The 19,272-nt window shown below is 38.4% G+C and overlaps 1 protein-coding gene and 1 non-coding gene across 2 annotated transcripts; both read left to right on the top strand.

Moving 5' to 3' along the window:
* The first annotated feature begins 933 nt into the window (after positions 1-933).
* Positions 934-7,497, top strand: TMEM126B (transmembrane protein 126B). Its single transcript, XM_069469133.1, has 5 exons — positions 934-1,014; positions 4,255-4,376; positions 5,411-5,604; positions 6,715-6,826; positions 7,093-7,497. The coding sequence occupies exons 1-5, from the start codon at positions 934-936 to the stop codon at positions 7,265-7,267; spliced, it is 684 nt and encodes a 227-aa protein (XP_069325234.1). The 3' UTR covers positions 7,268-7,497.
* Positions 2,060-2,223, top strand: LOC138385654 (U1 spliceosomal RNA). The gene has a single exon (XR_011233866.1). It is a non-coding gene; the product is annotated as a U1 spliceosomal RNA (small nuclear RNA).
* Positions 7,498-19,272: the final 11,775 nt, after the last annotated feature.

Raw genomic sequence — 19,272 nt, 5'->3', positions numbered from 1 at the left:
CCACCTTCCTTTTGCAGAAAAGACACATTTCTCTGCCACCGCTGGCCACCCCTGCCCACACCCCGTTCTTTTATAGAAGAGCACTGTAATGTCCTGCACCCTCCATGCGATGAAATGTTTCCTCAGGCAGGAGAAACAGCAGCACAAGGAAATTATATAACTCTCGAATTTGGCTTCTCTAAGACATGGAGACTGGAGGGTCGGGGGTTGCCGGTCTGGGAGATACTGCTGGGCATTTAACGTGCACAAAATAGTGCCGGGCCTCCTCGCAGTGCCTCCCACCCTGAAAAACTGGCTGACAAGCGGGTCTTCTCGGGATACAAGGGGCAAATTTTTCTCCAGTTGCTTTCCAAGCGGGGCGAAAGAATGAAATCTGAGGGGACTAAAGACTAGAGAGAGTCAGACAGCTGCGAGGGGAGGAGGCTAGTCAGGGCTGCTCTGACAGCGCTGGACGGCCGATGGGGGGCTCTGAGGAGGAGGTGCCAGAGAAGCGGAGCCTTAACACAAACACACGGGCCAGGTAAAAGTGGTGAGCGCCCTCAAAGAGTGAAAGGGACGAGTAGTTAGCTACTCCCCAGCTAACGAAACTGCTCTGAGGAGAGGCAAGCGCGCAGCAACATTCCTACGCTCGGGCCGCCGCATGTTCCCCTCAGGACAAGAAGAGAAGAGGGAGCTAGGCTGACAAATAGCAGGGGGAGGAAATAATGGGCTGGTGGGGGGCGGGCCCAGAGGCGTCTGGACCTTGTCGAAGCCAATGACTGGCCGTAATGTCTGGGCGTCACGTCCAATCACAGCCAGGATGGAGGGCGCGGCGTTTGACTGAGTGGGGGCAGGGCTGGACTGCCAGTGGGAGGCGTGAGCCGTAAGACCGCACCACTTCCCGCCCAGAGCGTTTTGGGTCCCCGCCCATCTGCAAGTCACGTGAGCCGCAAGATGGCGGCGCTCGGGCGTGATGTTGGGGCTGACCTGAGGGATGCAGGTGTGGTGCCGCTGGGAGCTGGGGAAGCGCCCAAGGTAGGCGGAAACCCCTTAATATGGGCTATGGTTTCTGCAGCCTCAAAGTGTTGCCGGACTCTGTACTAAGATGATTCATGAAAAGGGAATTAAAAAGCTAAAAGAGGACAGCTCCCAAGCCCGTGCAAGGCACAGTCGATTAAGTTTCCAGTTGCTAGGAAAAGAGGCGAAGAGACAGTAGAAGACCCGAAGTCAAGTCCTTATTATCTGCAGCTTGTTTTCTCTTGTCTCTGGGCCTTTGCACAGGCCATTTCTTCAACTTAGAATATTTCCCTGCTCCTGACCCCTCCCAACTACCTCGTGAAATTCTTTCAGATATTGGTTTAAATGGCACGTCCTCTGACTAGATTGTTTTCCTTTCCTTTTCCTTTTCTTTTCTTTTTTTTTTTTTTTTTTTTGAGACAGAGTCTCACTCTGTTGCCCGGGCTAGAGTGCCATGGCGTCAACCTAGCTCACAGCAACCTCAAACTCCTGGGCTCAAGTGATCCTCCTGCCTCAGCCTCCCGAGTAGCTAGGACTACAGGCATGTGCCACCATGCCCCGCTAATTTTTTCTATATATTTTTAGTCCAGCTAATTTGCTTCTATTTTTAGTAGAGACGGGGTCTTGCCCTTGCTCAGGCTGGTCTCAAACTCCTGACCTCAAACGATCCTCCTGCCTTGGCCTTCCAGAGTGCTAGGATTACAGGCATGAGCCACCGTGCAGGGGCCTGTTTTCCTATAGGCTTTTTTTTTTTTTTTTTTGACATCCCCATTATGCGTTTAAATTTCCTGCTTATTTTGTTCTGACTCCCACTAGTTTGTGGGTTCCTGACTTTATCTTGATTACCCGGGAACTTGGCATAGGCCAGATGCTCCCTAAATGATGAGCGAGTATTGAATAAAATTCTGAAGGTCAGATGAAGTAACACACATGAAGATACCACAAAACCATAAAGTACTTTGCAAACTATAAACCTACATAAATGCACTGTTACTGGTATAAGGGTGGTGACCAGTTGAGTGGCCTTGGCTTAGTTAATTTGTAGATAAAATGTTGGTTATGCTTACCAACAGGGTAAGGGATATACCATCATCACAAAGGTGGATTTCCCAAGGCAAGGCTTATCCATTGCACTCTGGATGTGCTGACCCCTGTGATTTTTCCAAATGAGGGAAACACAACAGCATAATATGTGGTAGTGGGGAACTGTGATTGTGCTCTCCCATGGTAAAAATATTTATAAAAAGAAAAAGATGTTGGTTGTAGCAATATATTTACATTTTAAACTTAAAATGAAAGCAATCCATTCTTTTGACAATGCTTTGCAAAGTCTGGGACAGACACTCAGTAAATGTTTGCTGTCCTGTTTTCAGTGTTTTAGTATTTAATGTCCTGTAATCTTGATCCTGGTTGTCTCTTTTCCCTATACAGAGCTTAGGATGTAAACTAGGTAGGAGATTAGTACAAGATACTGCCTGGAAGTTCTCTTTGTAGGAGGTGGGAGACTTCGATGAATTTGATGAGAGGACAACAAAAATTTATTTGAGGTTTCTGGTTAATCATCAGGTTATTGACATTTATCTTCTTAGTACATTGGATAGGTTAGGTACAAAATCTCCCCTATATTTTATTATCTCTTCTATCACATTTTCCATTTGGATGTCCGGGAGAGGCAAAACATTAAGTCTAGTCCCTGAAAAATTGTAATTTGTAGAGGTTTTTTTTTTTCCTATCCTCTTCAGATATTTTGAAGAAAAAGAAAAAACTTCTGCAGTAGTGCAGGGAAAGAAGCTATTCCATTATTGCTCATCGCGTAACACTATAAGAAGGTCCAAAGGAGCTCATACCTGCTGTATGTTGATGCAGTGGGCAAAGGAGTATTGCAGTGATCAGCTGTGTGTCTATTGACTATCAGAAGCACTTGGTGTTATTAAAATGCAGATTTCTAGGCCTCATCTTACCTCTTTGAATCCAAATATCTCTGGAGGAAGTTCAAGAGACTGCATTTCAAATAATCACTCCCTGTGATTGTTGTGCACACTCAAGGCTGAGAACCACTGATTCATTAAGTATCTTCTGTGTTCATTATGCTTAGTCCACTCTAATTATCTTGCCTAGTTCGCCTTAAATTTGAGATTTAGTATTTGCCCTTGACCATAAACGTTATTAAAATGGAGATTGGTGTAAATTTGTGAAGGGCCCTCGATTTTTTTTTTTTTTTTTACCTGTTTGGCTAATCTGGAGGAAAAAGCATTGAACTTTGCATTAACAGACCTTCGCCTTACTGTTGTAGTAAACAATTGCAACCACAAATTTGAATTTGCAAGAATGTCCATATTTCCTTGTTTAAATGAAATTAATCCCCGTAATGCCGGAGTGGCAAAAGATTTAGCAAACATTATTAAGACTTTTTTGCAGAGACCTGTGAGTCTTACCCAGAGCAAAACATTCAGAAAGGATCCTGTCTGAGACTGCAGTTTTGTTTTTGTTTTTTACCTCATTAGTTTCTGTTAAGATACTGCTAGTCAACTGGGCAAGTCCTTATGATCCATTGAGGTTGGCAGTTGTCATGTATACCACATAACTATTTCTGGCAAAGGCCCTGCTTCCACCTCAAGTGCTAATAGGGAACTGTATGTGTAATTTATATAGTCCAAGGTAGCCATGATCCACTCTCTGTTTCCAGCCTGAAGCAGTCTCCCTCTTTCTGATTTTCTCTCTCACTATTCTCCCAAGGCATCTGTGTTCTGCTTCTCCAGGAAACTCAACACAATCTCCAAAATGAGCTCAGGCTTTCATGAGAAACAGAGGATAGAGACAGTTGTCCACAAGGAGTTTACACCTCCCCTATAGAGCTAGAAGATCAAGGAGAACTACAAAGGGCCTGGTTATCTTCTTGGAATGAGGAGAGGGGAAAACTGCAAAGATTACAGAAATTCAGTATATCTCACTAAGTTATCTTATACTAAGTCCTAAGGTGAGTCAGCTGTTCGGAACCTCAGTTTTCTCATGTAAAAGTAGAGGTGATCATTATCCTACCAATTTCTTAAATTATGTGAATCAAAAAGCCAGTCTAATAGATAATAAAAACTCAGAAAATATTGATTGAATTATTAACATGAAGTGTATGAAAGCAGATGGCATAGTACCTGGAACATTACTATAAATGTTTTTTAATCTGAATCTGTAGAATTTATAAGGTCTTATTTAATATTAATATCATCAGTTATTATGGCTCTGAAATTTTGTGTTTTCCAGGACATCAAGATGGCAGCATCTATGAATGATCAGCCCAGTCCTTCTCTAGGAGATGCAAAACTCAGAAGACCAAGAGTCATTGAAATCATTGAAAAAAAGTTTGAATGTTTTAGAAAAGAAATGTAAGAGATACATCCAGACTGAAGTCAATAACTTTATTTGCAAATCTTTTATATTGCCATTATTTCTGAGTATCTGAGATCCCATTAACTTTATTGAGTTGCTTATGAAGAAAGGTTATTAAATAGAAGGACTGGAGGGAAACATGGACAGATGAAAATAGGGGGTTGTTAGAATATTTGGGATTGTGTATAACTTCTTCTGCTTCTTAAACAATATCCAAAATTATTGCGGTAATTTTTATGTAATAAATATATTTTAATTAGAAGTAATTAGGAGAAAACCATTTTGCGGAATACTTATATTTAACTGATAAGCAATTGTAATTTATCAGTTTAGGATTGATTATCTCAGCCACAATACTTAGCAAAAGGGAATGCAGATTTCATGGTATACATACAGTCTTACGTTATCATTTTGACTTTTAAATGAATAGAACTTAAGAATAAAATCAAAGGACAGTTGATCTTAAACTTTAGAAATTTCTGGATTTAGGTATGAGTCAGAATAAGAAAACTAGATCTGTCATATCTCTTTGGATGAGGTTTTATAAATCCTGGACAAATTATTTTAAATGTATCTGAACTAATTAAGAAATAGCTATTTTCTATAAGGCCTAACCAAATAGAAACAGTTTTTTTTAGATGACCTGAAGCAAATTAATTTTTAGTAGCAGGAAATTCTTGATTTAGGTAGTTCATAAAATTTGGCTACCTTGGAACATACTTATATTTATTTGTGGCCAAAATTCTTTAAAAGAGCTCTATTTTAGAATCACCCTAAGTCATTTCAGAAAGAGAATCGTATCCTCCCATTAAAATGCAAGTTCCACAAGGAGTGGGAATTTTTTTTTCTTCTCTTTCTCTTTGTTTACCACCCCATCCTCAGCTCTTAGAAAATACTTTTCACATAGTAAATGTTCAAGAAATATTAGATGTTGAGTAAATATATAATAACAAATAACTACCTAGGAAAGGATATATCCATTAGGAGAATATTATGTTGAACTTAATTTTTCTCTTTGTGTTTCTGTTAGGACATTAAATATATACGGAACGATGTCCTTTGCAACAACAGCTGGTTTCTCTGGAATACTAGCAAACTTCATTTTTAGACACTGCTTCAAAGTTAAACATGATGCTTTGAAAACATATGCATCAGTGACTACACTTCCATTTTTGGCTACTATAGTTGCTGAGAAGTTCCTTTTAACTGATGCTTTATATTCAGGTAAATTTAAATTCACTAATATGTAATGCAGTTATTATGTCTAACTAAAGATACTAATTAACATATACTGTTGCTACGGCTAATAATAATCCCTTACATTTGTGTATTGCTGTACCACTTACAAAGTACCTTCACATATATTGTCCTATTGATCCCACAACAGTCCTCCTAATTAGGCAGAGTAAGTAGTACTGTTTCTTTCTTACAGATAGGCAACCCAGAGGCATGTTCAAGTACATGAGAAGCAACATTATATAATGGACAAAGAGTACACTTTGGCGTATAACACACATGATTTCAGGTCCTGTCTCCCACCACTTAAGTTTGTGACATTCAGCAAGTCATTTAATCTCTGAGCTTCAGTTCTCTTATCTATGAATCATTACTAATAGTACTTATCTCACAGGATTGTTGTGAGAATTAAAAGGTACTGTATGTTAAATGTCTAACATGGTATCTGTCACATTATGGGCTTCTAATGTTATTTCCTGCCTCCTCACCTTACCTTGAGTTTTACAACTAGTAATTGATGGAAGCTTTAGCCCTTATTCATTCTTCAGGTCCCTGCTTAAATATCTTTTTCCCAGGGAAACCGTCTCTGATTCCATTATAGTAGGATAGGTTTCTAGATAACATTCTCCATACACTTTACCTTCAAAGCATTGTGCACACTTACAATTATTTAAATGTTTGTCTAATGTCTTTATTCCCCAATAGACTGTCCAGAAAGTCAGAGATAAGGTCTCTTTTATTCACCACTGTATCCCTAGCATCTAGTACATGCCTGACACATAGTAGATAGCAAAAATGTATTCACTAGAATACAGGTGTCTGGTCTGCTAGTTTAGTATTCTTTCATTGTGAAATTGCTTCTGTAACAACCACATATGGAACAGGTAATTCTCCATATGCTAAAATATAATAAAAGCATTTTTAAAATGTGATGCATTTAGCCTGTTATGTGCCATAGACTTTGAATTTCTAATATTCTTTCTCCTGTTTCATTGTCATTGAGGACAGTGCAGATAACTACTCTATGAGATAAAACACTATTTTAAAGGCTCTTATCCTGAGTTTTAAAGGGAGACTAAATTTACTTTTGTTTTTCAGATAATATAAGCCAGGAAAATTGTGTTCTTAGAAGTTCACTGATTGGCATAGTATGCGGAGTTCTATATCCCACTGGTTTGGCTTTTTCTAAAAATGGACGTTTAGCAGTCAAGTAAGTCTATCTGTTGTTTCTTTTCTTTCTTCCTTTTTTCCCTTCCTTCCTTCTTTTTTTTTTTTTTAAGGTTAATAAACTCTCCTTATTCTTTAGCTGTCAGTAATACATTTTAATTATAGTAGGTTGGTATTTCAAATAGCTAACTTTTAACTTTTTTGCTATCTGCATGAGACACCTAGAATGGAAATTATCAGTTGAGGAGAAATCAACAAACTTTTGATAAAATATATCCAGGAGAAGTGGTAACTCTATTTCCTTTTTAGGTATCATACTGTTCCACTGCCACCAAAAGGAAGGGTTTTACTCCATTGGACACTGCTTTGTCAAACAGAGGTGAAAGCAATGGCAATTCCTCTAATCTTTCAGACAACGTTTGGAATATTTAATGGTCTACAGAAGCATGCAGCATTTCAAAAGACACTTGAGAAAACTACATGAAGATTAACCAATAAAATGAATGGATGCTAACTCAGCAGAAAGGATTTTTTATGATGAGGACTCGGGCATTCCTGAAAGAGTTAAAAGTAACACTGGACAGACCATTTGTTTCTGTCCCTTTTGCCTGACATATAGTAAATACTCAATAAATATTCAATAATTCAATCAATAAATGTAAGTTTCATCTTACATATAAGATGTAAATTTTTATTTCCTTTCAAAATGATATGTTTGCCTGGTATATATCAGATATTTAATAAATGTTTAGTAAATCAGTAAATGTAACACAAAATGGAGGTTTCATCTTTTTTCCTTATGTATGGAAATGGGTTTTGGCTTCAAGGTCTGATCTATGCAGTTATATTAATATATTCATTAATTCGTCAAACATTTATGGGCACCTGCTATGTCTCAGGCATTGTGTTACATGTAATAAGAAATAGTTCTTACCCAGAAGGGACTCAAAATTAGAGGAATGAGAAATATGAACACATAGTATGAAAGGATTTAAGAGGTATACACATGATTCTGTGGGGGCACTGAAGGTATAACTATTAACTACTTAGGCAATAGGGAACACTGTGGAGAGAAAAAGTAACATTTGAGCTAAATTTTTTTTTTTTTTTTTTTGGAGACAGAGTCTCGCTCTTTGTGCCCTGGCTAGCGTCAGCCTAGCTCACAGCAACCTCAAACTCCTGGGTTTAAGCAATCCTGCCTCAGCCTCCCAAGTAGTTGGGACTACAGGCATGTGCCACCATACCTGGCTAATTTTTTCTATATATATTTTTAGTTGGCCAGATAATTTCTTTCTATTTTTAGTAGAGACGGGGTCTCACTCTTGCTCAGGCTGGTCTCGAACTCCTGACCTCAAGCAATCCACCCTCCTCGGCCTCCCAGAGTGCTAGGATTACAGGCATGAGCCACCGCACCTGGCCTTGAGCTAAATTTTGAAGAAGGGATTGGAAGTTCATAGGAAGGCAAGGTATGGAAATAACATACAGACTATTTCTCTAAATTCTGATTCACTATTATTTACTATCTTCTTAATATTTACTAATTGTCTTTACTATTTAGTTTAAACAATATTGAGTGCCTACTTACCGTGTGTAGACACCAGGGGTACAAAGATTCACTTCCTGCCCTCAAGAAGCTTAAAATCTAAAGAAAGAGTTCACAGCATGCTTCTTTAGAGTCTCCTAAAGCGTTCCTGACCCACACATTCATTTTGTTCAGGAAATAAACATTGATGAGAATTACAGAATAGAACCTCACATTTCATTCTCCTTGTCCTAATCATATTCATTTTGAGATTGAAGACCCTTTTGTTTATCTAGGAAAGTTTTGATTTCTCCTTCATTTTTGGAAGACAATTTTGCAGGATATAGTAAAATCAGTTGGCATTTTCTTTTTCAATATTTGGATATATCATCTCACTTTCTTATAGACTGACTGCAAGATTTCTACTCAGAAACCTGCTGGTAATCTAATAGCTCCCTTATACATGCGTTGCTTTTTCTTGCTGCTTTCAAGATTCTTTTTGTCTGTGATTTTTGATAATTTGATTATGATGTGTCTCAGCATATGTCTTTTTAGATTTATCCTAGTTGGATTTCTTTGACTTCTTAAATTTGTGTGTCTATTCCTCTCCTCAGATTTGGGAGGCTTTTGGCCATTATTTTTTTCCCACAGGATCTCTTTCTTCTCCTTATGACACTTTTGTAATGTGTATGTTGTTCTACTTGATGGTGCCCCAAAATTTCCTTGGGCTTTCTTCATTTTCCTTCATCCTTTTTTCTCATCAGCCTCAGTAATTTTGACAGTCTTGTCTTTCAGTTTACTGATTTCTTCTTTTGTCTGGTCACGTCTGTTGTTGAGTCCCTCTAGTGAATTTTTCATTCAGTTATTGTATTCTTCAGTTGCAAAATTTGTTTGGTTCTTATTCATAGTTTGTACCTCTTTGTTTATATTCTTTTCTTCACGCATTATTTTTCTGATTTCATTTAATTGTCTATTTGTGCTGTCTTAATTCATTGAGAGCAAAATTATGACAGTATGACAGTACCCTATAATTCTTTTGTAGCTGATGTATCTTTTTTTAGGGTACGTTTCTGGAGACTTACTTTGTTCGTTTAAATGTATCATATTCTCTTTTTTTTTTTTTTATGTCTCCTTTTTGTTTGTCTGTTTTTTGTTTTTGTTTTTGTTTTTTTTTTTTGTCATTTGAAGAATCAGCTACTTTTCCCAGATATTGTGGTCTAGGTTCATATAGAAAGGATGTTCCCCATTAAGCCCAGCTAGAGATTCTGGAGACTTCTCAATCCTTTTCTGGGATTTCATCCTCTCTGGGATTGAAGAGGTTTTTGGGTTTCTATTCAGGAGCTCCTCCTGGTATCTGCCTTTGTTAATGTGGCCTCCACAGAAGCAGATGCTAGGGTCATATTTCTTGTACAGTCTGCAGAACCATGAGCCAAACAAACCTCTTTTTAAATTTCCCAGTCTCAGGTATTCCTTTATAGCAACACAAAACTAACTAAAACACAAAAGTTGAGGGTGTTCATCTTCATTATTTACAAGAAATGCCAAAAGGAATTCTTCAAGTTGAAGGGAAAAGATAATTATACAGAGATATTGCTCCAGAAAAGGAATCCACACAGAATCCCATAGGCATATGAACCTACAGCAGCTCGAGTGGGGTGCCTTTCTGAGACCCTAGATACTAGAGAACTGAGAGCACATCTGCAGATGCTGCATGTCTCCAAAGAGGGATAGAGGAGCCCAGGCATTTCCAAAGACCCCTAGGAAGGTCCCCACCACCCTTCTGTGGGCTTCTGTTGAGACTGAGACATGAACAGAAAGCATTTTCCAGTTTCTTGCCCAAGCTGCTTGCCTGGATGGGGCCTCAGCTTCTCCAGTCACAGGACCAAGGTCCCATTTTGAGAGTTTAACACTGGGTTGCACCCCACCCTCAGGCTCAGTTTAGACTGGCAAGGCTACTACCTCTTCCTGGCTGGGGAGGGACAGAGAAACCAGGCTTTCTAACACATATCTAAAACAATACCCACCACCCTGCAATGGGCTGCTGTGAGACCAAGTCTTGAGTAAGCTGCACTCCCCACAGTTTCCTATCAATGCAGCCTGCCTGGGCAGGGTCCTCCTTCTCTGGTCACAGGCCTAAGACACTATTTTGGGATTTTAAAGCTGAGCTGCATCTTGGGCTGAGTTTGGGCTGAGGCACCTGCAACCACCACCCAGCCGAGGCAGGACAGGGAAGCTCGAGCTCTCCTACACACACCTAGGACAATTCCCACCACCCTGCTACAGTCTCCTCTGAGACTGAGATGTGAACAGACTGCACACCCCACAGTTTCTTGTTCATGCCGCTCACCTGAAAAGGGCTCCACCCTCTTTGACTGCAGCCCACAGCTGACACCATTTTGAGAGTTTAACACTAGGCTGCACCCCACCCTTGGGCTGAGTTCAAGATGATGTGGCTGCAGCCACCACTCAGCTAGGAAGGGACAGGAGAGAGCAAGATCTCCTAAGCACACTTAGGACAATACCTACTGACCTGTTACAGGCATCTGTGGGGCTGGAGACTAGCCTGCCCAATCTATTGCAGCTACCAGTAACACCAATATAGACCACTTGGGTCCTAGTGGGTGGTTGTACCACCACTACTGCCACCTCCCACAAAACACCAGCTGCTCATGGGCCTGAGAACCCATCCACACAACAGCCCTCTCCTCCAAATACAAGCTTTTGAATAAGCCACCTGAAAGACCAAGAATTGGTCCTCCAGGACAAACTTACACTGCCATAAGCATAAACTGCTCTGGGACCTCAAATCAGGCACACAGAGCCCACTGCTGCCACTACTAGGGCCTGAAGATGGGCTCAGCTGGTATTCAAGCCTCCAGCGAAACTTCATCATGGCCTCAACTTATAATTGTGCCCTAAGCCATCACAGAAATCACAGATTCCACACAAACAGAAACCAAAAGCAAGCAGGAGTAGCTATACTTACATTAGGTAAAACAGAATTAAATCAAAAACAGTAAAAAAAAGAAAAAAAAAAAAAAAGACAGAGAAGGTCATTACATAATGATAAAGGGATCAATTCACCAAGAGGATATAACAATCCTAAATCTACATGCACCCAACATTGGAGCACCTGGTATCACAAAACAAATACTACTACACCAAAAGAGACAGACAGCAACACAATAATAGCGGGTGACTTCAACACCCCGCTCACAGCACTAAATAGATCACTGAGACAGAAAATTCAACAAAGAAACATTGGAATTAAATTAGACTTTAGACCAAATTGATTTAACAGGAATTTACAGAACATTCTACCCAGCAACTACAGATTATACGTTCTTTTCATCAACACGTTCTCCAATATAGACCACATGTTATACCACAAAACAAGTCTTAATAAATTTTTAAAAATCAAAATCATATCAAGTATCTTCTTAGACCACAGCAGAATAAAAATGGAAATCAATACAAAGAGGAACTTCAGACATTATGCAAATACGTGGAAATTAAACAACATGGTCCTGAACCATCACTGGGTCAATGAAGAAATAAAGACAGAAATATAAAACTTTTTGAAATGAATGAAAATGAAAACACAACATACCAAAACCTGTGGAACACAGAAAAAGTAGTGCTAAGAGGGAATTTTATAGCATTAAATGATTACATCAAAAAAGTAGAAAGATCACAAACTGACAGCCTAACATCACACCTCAAGGAACTAGCAAAATGAACAAACCAAACCCAAAGTTAGCAGAAGTAAGAAAATAAAAAAGATTAGAGCAGAACTAAATGAAATAGAGACCAAAAAAATGCAAAGAATTAACAAAACAAAACGTTGGTTCTTTGAAAAGATAAATAAAATTGATAAACCACTAGCTAGATTAACCAAAAAAAGAACACAGAAAATCCAAATAAACATAATCAGAATTGAAAAACGAGAATTATAACTGATAGCATAGAAATACAAAAGATTATCACAGGCCAGGTGCAGTGGCTTATGCCTGTAATCCTACCACTCTGGGAGGCCGGGGCAGGAAAATCATCTGAGGTCAGAAGTTTGAGACCATCCTGAGCAAGAGTAAGACCCCATCACTACTAAAAATAGAGAAAATTAGCTAGGCATGGTGGTGCACATCTGTAGTCCCAGCTACTTGGGAGGCTGAGGCAGGAGGATCACTTGAGCCCAAGAGTTTGAGGTTGAAGTGAGCTATGATGACTCCACTGCACACTAGTCAGGGTGACAGAGTGAGACTCTATCTCGGGGAAAAAAAAAAAAAAAGATTATCACAGACTACTATGAACAACTATAATCTCACAAACTAGAAAGGGATGAATTCCTTAAAACATACAACCTCCCATGATAGAACCAGAAAGAAATAGAACTCATGAATAGACCAATCACAAGTAGCAAGATTGAAGCAGTAATAAAAAAAATCTCCCAACAAAAAAATGCTTAGGACCAGATGGATTCACAGCTGAATTCTACCAGACATACAAAGAACTGGTGCCATTGCTACTGAAACTGTTCCAACAGATCAAGAAGGAGAAAATCCTCCCTAACTTATCATTGTGATACCAAAGCCATGAAAGAATGCAACAAATAAAGAAAACTACAGACCAATATCCCTCATGAACATAGATGCAAAATCCTCAACAAATACTAGTAAACCAAATCCAACAACTCATTAAAAGAATAATTCACAAAAATCAAGTAGGTTTCAATCCAGCGATGCAAAGGTGGTTCAACATATTCAAGTCATTAAATGTGATACACCACATAAACAGAATTCAAAACAAAAACCATATGATTATCTCAGTAGATGCAGAAAAAGCATTTGAAAAAATTCAGCATCCCTTCAGGATAAAAACCTTCAAAAACTCAGCATAAAAGGAATATACCTCAAAATAATAAAAACCATATATGACAAATCCACAGCCAACATCATACTGAATGGGGAAAAGTTGAAAGCATTCCCCCTAAGAACTGGAACAAGACAGGATACCCAATTTCACCACTACTATTCAACATAGTACTAGAAGTCCCAGCCAGAGCAACCAGGCAAGAGAAAGAAATAAAGGACATCCAAATTGGTAAAGAGGAAATCAAATTATCTCTCTTTGCTGATATGATTTGATCCTGATATGATTTGATGCTGATGTGATCTGATATGTTTGATGATATGATTCCATGCCTAGAAAATCCTATGGACTCCTCCAAAAGGCTCTCAGATTTGATAAATTAATTCAGCAAAGTCTCAGGTTATAAAATCAACATAAAAAATCAATAGCATTTCTGTACACCAAGAATGACCAAGCTGAAAAGAAAATCAAGAACTCAGTCCCATTTACAATACCTGCAAACAAAATAAAATACTTATTAATATGTTTAACCATGGAGCTGAAACATCTTTACAAGGAAAACTACAAATCACTGATGAAAGAAATCATAGATGATAAAAACAAATGGAAAAATGTTTATGGATTAAAAGAATCAATATTGTTAAAATGACCATACTGTCCAAAGCAATCTACAGACTCAATGCAATCCCTATCAAAATACCAAAGTCATTTTTCATAGAATGAGAAAAAACAATTCTAAAATTCATATGGAACCAAAAAAGAGCCCAAATACCCAAAGCAATACTAAGAAAACAAAACAAAACAAAATAAAACTGGAGGCATCACATTACCTGTCTTCAAATTATACTACAAAGCTATAGTAATTAAAACAGCATAGTGCTGGCATAAAAGTAGACACATAGATCAATGGAACAGAATAGAGAACCCAGAAATAAAACCATATACCTATAACCAACTAATCTTCGATAAAACAGACAAAAAAAATACAACAGGGAAAGGACACTATATTCAGTAAATGGTGCTGGAAAAACTGGATAGTCATATGCAGAATAATGAAACAGGATCCATATCTCTCATCATATATAAAAGTTAACTCAAGATAGATGAAAGACTTAAAAGTAAGACTTGAAACAATAAAAATCCTAGAAGAAAACTAGGAAAAACTGTTCTGGACATTGGCTTAGGTAAAGAATTTATGACTAAGACCCCAAAAGTAAATGCAATAAAAACAAAAATATACAAATGGTACTTAATTAACCTATACAGTTTCTGCACAGCAACAGAAATAACGAAGAGTAAATAGACAACCTATAGAATGTGAGAAAATATTTGCAAACTATGTGTCTGACAAAGGACTAATATCCAGAAACTACAAGGAACTCAAACAACTCAGCACACAAAAAACCCACAAACAATCCTATTAAAAAAATGGGAAAATGACATGAATAGGCATTTTTCAAAAGAAAAGATACAAATGACCAAAAACATATGAAAAAATACTCAACATCACTAATCATCAGGGAAATGCAAATTAAAACCACAGTGAAATACCATCTTACTCCAATTAGAATGACCATTATTAAAAAGTAAAAAAACAATAGATGTTGGCACAAATGCAGTAAAAAGGGAACACTTATACACTGTTGGTGGGAATGTACAATAGTATAACGTCTATGGACATTAGTTCTCAAAGAACTAAAAGTAGTTCTACCGTTCAATCCTGTACTCCCTTTACTGGGTATCCACCCAGAGGAAAAGAAATCATTATATCAAAAAGATACCTGCACTCATATGTTTATCACAGCACAATTCACAATTCAAAGATATGGAATCAAACTAAGCACCCATCAACCAATGAGTGGATGAAGAAAATGTGGTATGACTCAGTGATAAGAAAGAATGAAATAATGTCTTTTGCAGCAACCTGGATGGAACTGGAGACCATCATCCTAAGTGAAGTAACTCAGGAACAGAAAAATAAATGCCTTATGTTCTCAATTATAAGGAACTAAACTGTGGCTACACAAGGACACACAGAGTGGTATAATGGACATTGGAGACTCAAAAGGGGAGAAAGTGGGAGAGGTGAGGGGTCAAAAATTACATATGGAGTACAATGTTCACTATTCAGGTGATGGGTACAAAAGCCCAGATTTCACCACTATACAATATATGTGTAACAGAATTCAACTGGTACCCTCTAATTCTATTAAAATAAAAAAAGGAAAAAAATTAAATGAGAAGTATAATTTGCAGAAAAAATAATATAAACTTGGCCGGGCGCGGTGGCTCACGCCTGTAATCCTAGCACTCTGGGAGGCCGAGGCGGGTGGATCGCTCGAGGTCAGGAGTTCGAGACCAGCCTGAGCAAGAGCAAGACCCCGTCTCTACTAAAAATAGAAAGACATTATATGGACAACTAAAAATCTATATAGAAAAAAATTAGCCGGGCATAGTGGCGCATGCCTGTAGTCCCAGCTACTCGGGAGGCTGAGGCAGTAGGATCACTTAAGCAGAGGAGTCTGAGGTTGCTGTGAGCTAAGCTGACACCACGGCACTCACTCTAGCCTGGGCATCAAAGTGAGACTCTGTCTCAACAACAACAGCAAAAAAAAAAATAAAATAAAATAAAATAAAATAAATAATATAAACTCTTTGAACAATGAAACACTTTATCAGTTGCTCAGAAATTTTGGAAGACAAAAATTAAGATTTCTGAGATATGTTATGATCATGTAGTTTTTGCTATATTTAACTATTTTTGGCATAATGTTTGCTAATAATGTTTAGATGTACCTTCTAAATCAGCACTGTCCAATAAAAATATAATGTAAGCCACATATATAATTTTTAATTTTCTAGTAGCCATACTTAAAAAGCAGAAAGAAACAAAGTATTAATTATTATATATTTTATTTAACCCAATATATTTTATTTAAAATATTATCATTTCAATGTGTAACATAAAAATATTTTGTACTAGGTCTTCAAAATCTGGCATGCATTTCATACTTACCACAAATCTTAATTTGGACTAGTTACATTTCATGTGCTCAATACCCACATGTGTCTATTGGCTACAGTACTGGAATGTATAGTTGCGAGTCAAGTGTCAAGCAATCAAACAGTTCCTAAGCAGCAACATGGTGGCAGCTGCTAAGTTGACTTGCCATAATTTCATTGACTCACCTATTTTTTCTTCTTTTGAAACAAGGTCTTGCTATATTACTCAGGCTGGTCTTGAACTCCTGGCCTCAAGCAATCCTCCCACCTCAGCCTCTCAAGTAGCTGGGATTACAGGCGTGAATCACCACACGCAGATCCACACTTCTATTGATTCAGCCAGTAATGAGACCAAGAGTCCTAAAAGATTTAGAGAGTTTATTAACCATGGAACAGCAAGCAGCATGAGCTTTCATGTTCTCACTGCTTCATCTGGCCATTCAAGTCCCATAGAGATTAAGTGGAGGCAGACCCAGGTGGACCCCGCACAAAGATGGATCCATGTTATAGATGAGGAATACCAAGCTGAGGTAATCCTCAATATTACAAGGGTGCTACAAGCAAACCTGTCCAAACTTTGTTTCTACGAACAACAATTATCTTTATTACCCTGGTCAGGAAACAAATTTGCCCTCTGACCCAGAAGGAAACACAATCTGAAGCTTCCAAGACTACTATGCAAATATCCTTGAAAGGATAGTCCAGGTCACAGAAGATTTAGAAGTGCCATTTAGAATTGTCTCCCAATAACTGGCTTTTCTCTTGGAAGCAGTCTTAGATATTCTAGGCAGAGATAGATGTTCCATAGTGTCCTCTACATATCTCAAAAATAACATAGAACACACAATTAGAATTGTCTTTTGTGCTTGTCTGTCTCTCCCACTATTCTGTGAGCTCTTGGGAGCCAGTGAAACACCAGTACTCAATAAACGTGTAGTGAAGAAATAAGTAACTTTCCAAGAGCTATATTGTCTGTAATCGATAGGCAATAAATCCTGTAAATCATCCATGACCCAGGCACTGCGCCAGTTGAATATATGTGCATACAAACACATGTTTTATTAAGTGCTTTGAAATAAACAGGATAATGAGAGACTAATAGGAAGATTTTAATTTAGATTAATGACCAAGAAAAATTAGGGTTTTATTAATCTAAGACTTGAAGAATAGGAGCCAGCCATGTAAAATCTGGGGATCAAGAGTGGTCAAGTGGAAGGAGCAGCAGGGCTAAAGGATTTATAGCATCAAAAATCTTGGAGCGCTGAGGAACTGAAACACCAAAGCATCTAGACAAGCACAGCAAGTGAGTATTCAAATGGCTCAAGATGACTTGGGAGAGCTTAGAAATAGAGCCAGATTATGCAGGGTTTTACAGACTATGTTAATGACTTAGGGTTTTATTCAAAGTCCAGGAGAAGCCATTAAGTAATTTTTAGTAGGGTATTTTATAATGTGATTTAAGATGTCATTTAAAGTAATCTCTACTACTAGGTGCCTTGTAGAAAATAGAAGAGGAAGAGGAGTCACAACCCCATTAGGAGTCTGTGACAATAAATGGTGACCAAATATGTCTTACTCTGTTTTGTTTCATTTTCAAGCTTTTTAATTTGCCTTTCTTATCCTCATGAGTTTGGTTCCCTAAGTCTAGAAACTCAATATTTTTCATTTTACAGAAGAGGATTTAGCTTTCCTCCCTTCTCTTGCATTAATATTAAACATTAGCCAAGCCAAACTGTTAACCATTCCTTAAATACCTTATACTTTCTGACACCTACCCCTCACCTGTAATGCCCTCCACCTACTTAAATTTTACCATTATTTTGTGTCTAGTTTATATATTCCTTTAATCTTTTCAAAAAACCTCAATACACTAAATTGCCTTTATTAATCCAGAATGGCATGCTACAGATTCTATACAGCATGAACATCTATTACTTTCTAAATTGGCTTTAAACCATTAAAGACGAAATTGTAAGAATGTGAAATAAAGTATCAAGAAACAAAGTACAGTATACACACACACACACACACACACACACGTTATAGTTGGTATCTTAATAAGCTGGTTTTCTCAAACTTTCTCTACATTACCTCAGAAACTTTCCAATTAGGGAATAGGCTGACTTTCCACGTAGGAATCTGCAAAACTGTTTTGATTTTTTTCTGGTTCACTGACTAGACGATTTGATATCAGCTAAGTACCTCCCAGCAGAGGAGTTTTGGGGGCTCTTCTCTTGCTCACCTTGCCAATATGAAGACTTCCCTTTATCTTGAATAGACGTTCTCCTTTGATAAAGCTCAATGATTCTCAAAGCAACCTTGTTAAGCATTGTTATTGGATCTTCACAACATAATCAAGGAGAATGTTACTTCCTCTCCTATTTATAGATGAGGAGAGAAGATAAGAACTGAGACAAAGGTCTTCAGAAGCATAGTCCAGGACTTTGGTTCTCAGTTGTCCTAACTGATGGATCCACTAGGTTCCCTCCTCTATGAACAGTTCCTCTCAGCCACATTAACCCAACCCCGCTTTCAAATAAGCAGTACTCTGGAAGGCACCAGGAATTCTCTGAAAAACAAGCTCCAGCTCTTGAGGTGCTCAGACTATGGTGAGGCAATCAACTAGATCATAACATGGCACAGGGAGCTGAAATGCCAACGGAGAGTACAAAATCGATGGCGCAAAGAAATTTCAGTTCTTTTTTGACTTCTTAACTTGAATAGCTATTGAATGCCAAAAGCTGTGCGGTTTTCATACTCAATGCCAACATCATGAGGTAAGTTCTATTAGCCAGGAAATTAAGTAACGTGCCCAAGGTAGGTTTTCAACGGAAGGGGAAAGTGAAGGTCACCCGATTTATGTTTCGAAATTTCACAATCTCTACAAACTCTGTCCTATGGGGGCGGCGGTAGGCGAAAAGATCACAATCTCAACCAGCCCAACCTCATCGCTCACCCGCCCAGCACCTCCCCCGGCCTGAAGCCCCTTAGCCGGAAGCCGCTTTAGGCTGCAAACCAGGTCCTGGAGCCCAATTATTGGCCGCAACCCCGCGCCCGCCCAGGTCTAGTCACGTGTCAGCTCAAGATGGCTGCGC

Source organism: Eulemur rufifrons, chromosome 6, assembly GCF_041146395.1.
Source record: "Eulemur rufifrons isolate Redbay chromosome 6, OSU_ERuf_1, whole genome shotgun sequence".
Lineage (NCBI taxonomy): Eukaryota > Metazoa > Chordata > Mammalia > Primates > Lemuridae > Eulemur > Eulemur rufifrons.
This window is presented reverse-complemented; position numbering and strand designations above follow the sequence as displayed.